Source organism: Barbus barbus (assembly GCF_936440315.1).
Source record: "Barbus barbus genome assembly, chromosome: 47".
Lineage (NCBI taxonomy): Eukaryota > Metazoa > Chordata > Actinopteri > Cypriniformes > Cyprinidae > Barbus > Barbus barbus.
In genome coordinates, this window is record NC_136725.1 from 18,625,725 (window position 1) to 18,631,875 (window position 6,151).

A 6,151-nucleotide genomic window follows, 5' to 3' on the forward strand; every position below is an offset into this window, starting at 1 on the left:
ATGTGTATCTGTTCTGTATTGGATGGAGGCTTTAAATGGTGTGCTATTCATTTAAAATTCAGTTGCGTGAGAATAAGCTTGTCCCTTGTATATTCTGATAATGTGCAGACCAATATGATATATTAATTCAGCTTGCACTACCGCCACTCGCTGATGACGTCAGGTGCCACATTATCTCTTCCCCTCATGCCAAGCTCTTATATATGAAATGTCCGCAGACAAAGATGCACAAAAGAGCATTTCTCTGAATGTCAGACCTGTGCGGCTCACTTTCAAGTGTTTTGTTTCTCTCTTCATTAGCAGCATGCTCTGCAGTGGGACATTTACGAGCCGGAAACCTCAGTTCAGAAAAGATGCTTTGAGTAGATCATTAAGATAACTCATTAAAACATAGTGGACCAAAAAACAATCTCACGAATACATGGTGGACCAAAAAACAATCACAGCAAAGAATAAAACGTGATAAAGCACTAAAAAAAAATGCTAAGCAAATAAAAAATAATGTGCCACTAAATGGTGGTGTAAATGATTTTTAATGTTTTTATACGTCAGTCATTATTATTCATCAGAGCAGGTGTTTGTTATTGGCAGCACAAAGGAGCTGATTTTTGATCCTCAGGCCAGGAAAGCTCATCATTTAGGCTAAAACTAGCCTTGCAGGCTCAGTAACAGAAAATGAACTCAAGCTCAGTCTGCCTTATTATGCTGACCTCTGGGCTGGTATCAAATTTTCAAGCATTTTTCCAATTTTACTTTATTTGGTTGTGTTTACTTTTTAATGCTTCTCGGTTTAAAAGGAATAGTTCACTTGACCCCAAAACTTAAATTCTGGCATTAAATAACTAAATAATAACATTACTCACCCTAATGTCATTCCAAACGTTGTTTTCTTTCTTCACATGAAGTAGATGAAGAGGTTAGTCTTGGTGCTCTATCCATACTGGAACATGGCGTAACACTTCAAAGCTACAAATTGTTTTTTTTTTTTCAACTGCTCTGCTGCAAATAGTTAATATAAATGAACTAGCTCTGATAAAAACCATTCCCTCATATGGACAGCAGAGAGACAGTTACCGTACGAATTCTCTGACTAATTTGTAAACTTTTGTGGATAGTGAAACGTTGTTTAATAAGTGCGTGTATAGATAAATATTCTTACAGATAAGAATTTTTTTCTCTTTTTTGTTTTTTGAACCTCGTTAATTAGACCCCTCCTAACCATCTCATTAGAACGGTCTTCACTGACTCATGGTGACAGAAGATGAGCTTCAGACAGGTGGGAAACACTTGTAGCACGTTCAGTCTCTCGCTGATTTATGTGGTTTGCTTGTTGAAGCAGGAGCGTTGCGCTTCAGACGCGCACCGACGCGCCGTTTGGAGACTTTTCTGCGCACCGCACCGGAGAAAAGATGCATTAACACACCACTCAGAAGCAGGAGTATCTCTTTATCTTAGGTAATGTAATATTTTTACATTCTAAAGCAAATATCTTGGTACTGGTGATTGTACTGTGCATCGATTTTTTTCTCATTTCTAGTCAATAGATATAACAATAGGCATTTATTAGCTAGCCTAACTCTCCATTTAGGCTACAGGCTGTCATTTTGCAGCTTGTGTGTGCTGTTAATGAGCTCTATAATGATTAAATAATTTATACAAATTACTTCATACCTCAGCTTCTTCACTTTGGTGGTAACCCCAAATCAAGGTACTGATTTGTAAAAGTATATGTATGTTTAAAGTATTAATATGTACCATTTTATATACAAAGAAGTAGCCATTTAGCTTTTATACCTCAGGGTAACGCCTCAGTGTCAGCTTACCTTTTTTTTGAGTCTTGAAAGTCATTTGGGAAGCTCTATAAGGATGCAGCCGAAGACTGGAAGCTTTATTTCTGAACAGAAAATCATTTTCCATTATCATTATAATATTCTGTCCTTCCAGAGGTAATTAACTCTTATGGTAAGAGAATGAATGGGTTTATTTATAGTAGTGCAGACTCACTTCCACAAAGAACATTATTATCTTGTCTGGAACTAATACCTTTTCAGACCATATAGATAAGGTATGACCTTTATTCTGATGTATAAGCTATATTTAGTCAAAGGGCTTTTATATACTGTCCTCATTAGCAGATTATATGTGATAAGATGCTGCCCTTATGAATATGATGACATTACAAACGTGGTTTAGACTTTAGAGATGTTAATAAACTCCAGATGTATGAAATATATTGATTTTTACAAGTACAGGTATTCATTACCTCTCCGTATAAAAGATCCTAAAACCTGCATGCAAATGAATATTAAAAGTTTAAAACACTTTTTAAATAAATTCAATGTCTACTCCTTATCAATATTTTCTTAATAAATTTTTAAGCAGCCAAACATGTTGAATTTAGTAGCTTCTACTGAGAAATCCCAAATTTCATAACATTTTGTACTTCTTACCATGTAATGTTTGAAAGAGGGCATTTTATGAACCTGCAAAGTTTCACTTTTGCAAACCTGAACTCAGCAAGACCAGAGAATATAATGCCAATTCATCACATGAATTGGCATTATTGTAGAAAAAAATCATTCATATTGATGGATATTTCAGCACCCAAAAATATAGCAGCTTCTAATCCTAAATTTCACAGTGCAACTTCTGTTTGAAAGGGAGCATTTTATGAAACTTCAAAGCTTTGCTTTTGCAAAGACCAGAGAATAATGCAAATTCAGTAAATGACTGGCATTTAAGTATTTTTGTATTTGCACAAATTACATGAAATGTTTGAATTTAAGCAGCAGTTAAGCTTTGGCATTCATAATAATTGTTTGACAGTGAAAGTACACAGGATCTTTGGAAAAATACATCACTGCAGTGTTTTAAAATGCCCGGATGCTGGGGAAAAGTGAACAAAAAGCTATTTTAAGACCTTCATTTTCTGAAGTCGCTTTCATACAGGTACATTAAAGCATTTCAATTCACAACTGAGCAGTTATGTAACAAAATTTTCAAGACTGAGCGAGAACAGATGTAGACGTTTAAGAAGCTACCACTGAACAACAGTTAATCTGAATGTCACACACCAATCAGCGATGACCCTTGTGTTTTCGTCCAGCAGGGGGAGACAGAAGCGCTGTGATCAAAGGATGGAGGGCTCTGGCTGGCAAGGTGGTGCAGAGCCTCCTGGAAGCCAAGTGTACGAAGTGACGGTGATCCAAAACGCCACGGCCCCTCACAACTATCCCTTTGCAGACGTCGCCCTGCTGCAGACCTTCAAGCCGCTTATCATCCCCTGTTACGTTCTTGTGGTGCTGGTGGGCGTCTTTGGCAACTACCTTCTGATCTACGTCATCTGCCACTCGAAGAAAATGCACAACGTCACCAACTTCTTCATCGGCAACCTGGCCTTCTCGGACATGCTGATGTGTGTGACCTGCGTCCCCTTTACACTGGCCTACGCCTTCAGCCCTCACGGATGGACGTTCGGCCGCTTCATGTGCTACCTAGTGTTCCTGATCCAGCCTGTCACTGTATACGTGTCCGTTTTCACTCTCACGGCTATTGCGGTCGACAGGTGAGTGCAAGCACCTGACCTTCTAATGATCTCGCTAATGGCTTACACCATTACGAGATGCAGATATCAAAGCTAAGTGTGGTTGAAGTGGGTCAGATCACTTGAGATGAAAGGATGTCCAAAGGATGTGCACAGAATGATGGTTCTTGTGAAATGGATTTCGTCTTTTTTATATTGAAGGACTTTGGAGATCATTAGAGGTTTGGCTTGGGAAGTGAAGACTGCAGTTTGAGAGAAGGGTCACTATCCATGCTGTTTCCAGCCACTGCTTTGAAAATTGAATTGTTTCTTGCTTTCTATACTCAATAAATCTGTTAGGGACATATCGGTGTCACATTTCACCCCATAAATCCCATATAGAAAGAAATAATCGTTTTATTGTAGAAAAAAATGAAGCCGTTTTTAAGATTTTTGCATTTTCTCATTACCAAAATTCAATGTATTCAATTAAAACATTGTTTACATTTTATTTTTAAATTTGTATTGGAATCATTAATGTTGATTTAAATAAAAACAATATATTATTGCATTTTTTTACTATAGTAAAAATACAACTAAATTGATTCTGAGAATTAACATTTTGTAATATAAATGAGTAAATTAAGACAATTATTATGCATTCTGTTAGTGAGAATAATGCAATTAATATTCAATTAGTGAGAATATAAGTCAAATGTCCTGAATTACAGTAAAAAGGAGGGGGTAAGTGTTTAATGGTTAAATTAGTTTATTAATAATAATAATATTTGTTTTTTGGGGGGGGTAATCTTTGAAAAGAACATAATTTGAAAATGCATTGCTGCAGTTTTTACTATAGTAAAATATAACTATATTGATTCTATTGAGGATTAAAATGATATTTTAATATGAGTAAATAATGAGAATTGTGTATGCATTATTTTATTAATGAAATGCCCAAAAACTCAAAAGTAAAACGTCCAGATGAACTACAGTAATAAGAATTTGAGGGTTAATGTGCTTAATGATACAAAAAAACAATAGTTCTAAAAATACTTGTAGTTCTAAAACACTAATTTTCTTAATACAAAAGATAACGTTTGTTATTATTTGATTTATTTTAGGGTAGCATTTGAAAGAAAACTTTTTTTTTTTTTACTACAGTAAAAACGTAACTTTTGATTATGTTGAGAATTAAAATAATTTAATATAAATATTGAATTTTTTTCCACATTATTCTATTAATGAGCATTTTGAGAATTAAAAAAAAACTACAATGAAGTAAAATGTCTAGTGAATTACGGTAATAAGCATTAGAGGGTAAATGTGCATAATGTAAACAAAATTATTATGGTAAATATATTATGGTAAAAATAGGTTTAATTTTATTTATACAAAATATAATGTGTATTTTATTATTTAATTTGGAGTAATATTTATTAAAAATGTATATAATATAATATAATACAGACTGTGTCAAAGCAGCTTTACAGTGTTAAACAGGAAAAAGGTGTGTTGATAATGCACAATAGTAAACACCCAAATATAATATATATATAACAATGCCTAAATCTTTGTGTGTTGTTATAACAGGTACTACGCTACAGTGCACCCTCTGAAGAAGAGAATCTCAATGGCGACCTGCTCTTATGTGCTGTCTGGGATCTGGCTGCTGTCGTGTGTGCTGGTCGCCCCCGCTGTGGCCCACACGTATCACGTGGAGTTCAGAGACGAGGGTCTGACCATCTGTGAGGAGTTCTGGTTGGGCCAGGAGACCCAGCGACTGGTGTACGCCTACAGTACGCTGCTACTGACCTACATCCTGCCTTTATCTGCAGTCTGCGTCTCTTACCTCTGCATCTCCGTCAAACTCCGCAACTGCGTGGCCCCCGGACACCGAACGCGCGACCAGGCCGAGGCCCAGCGGGCGCGCAAGCGGAAGATCTTCAGGCTGGTGTCTCTGGTGGTGGCGGCATTCGGAGTCTGCTGGCTGCCCATCCACGTGTTCAACGTCCTGCGCGACATCGACATCCGCCTCATCAACAAGCGCCATTTCCTGCTGATCCAGCTGTTGTGTCATCTGTGCGCTATGAGCTCGTCCTGCTGCAACCCGTTCCTGTACGCCTGGCTCCACGACCGTTTCCGTGCAGAGCTGCGCAAGATGTTCACCTGCCACCGTCGCATCGGTATACCGGCCAACCACTGCGCCACGGCCAGCGTCGTGCTGTGATGCCACTCATGGCTTCCGAACGGCTGAAAACACATAAAGCGCTATTTAAGATCTATACATGGCCCACGAAATGTAAATACAATAAATGTCTGGGTCCAAACAGACATGATGGATGGAAACCCTTGCGTAATTGAGGGACTGCAAATGCTAACTTGAATGACTCATTATGTGTGATTTATTGAGATGATTCATCGCTATTTATTGAAATAAAACGGATGATTGTAGCCTTCATGTTGGGCTTTTCTCAGAGTGCTCCTAGAATCCTACAAGGTTACATGAAGTGGCATTCGCAACCCATTTTGCTCCTGCAATGTTAATTTTATCCATCAAGAACTGAATGGATGGTGAAAAGTGTCTCTATATGAAAGGTGGTGATGTTGGTGACCTTGATTTAAAAA

General features: G+C 37.4%; 1 protein-coding gene across 1 annotated transcript; it reads left to right on the plus strand.

Moving 5' to 3' along the window:
- Positions 1–3,137: 3,137 nt before the first annotated feature.
- On the plus strand, positions 3,138–5,753 carry prlhr2b (prolactin releasing hormone receptor 2b; the record flags this gene model as incomplete). Its single annotated transcript, XM_079409914.1, has 2 exons — positions 3,138–3,565; positions 5,117–5,753. The coding sequence occupies 2 exons, from the start codon at positions 3,138–3,140 to the stop codon at positions 5,751–5,753; spliced, it is 1,065 nt and encodes a 354-aa protein (XP_079266040.1).
- Positions 5,754–6,151: the final 398 nt, after the last annotated feature.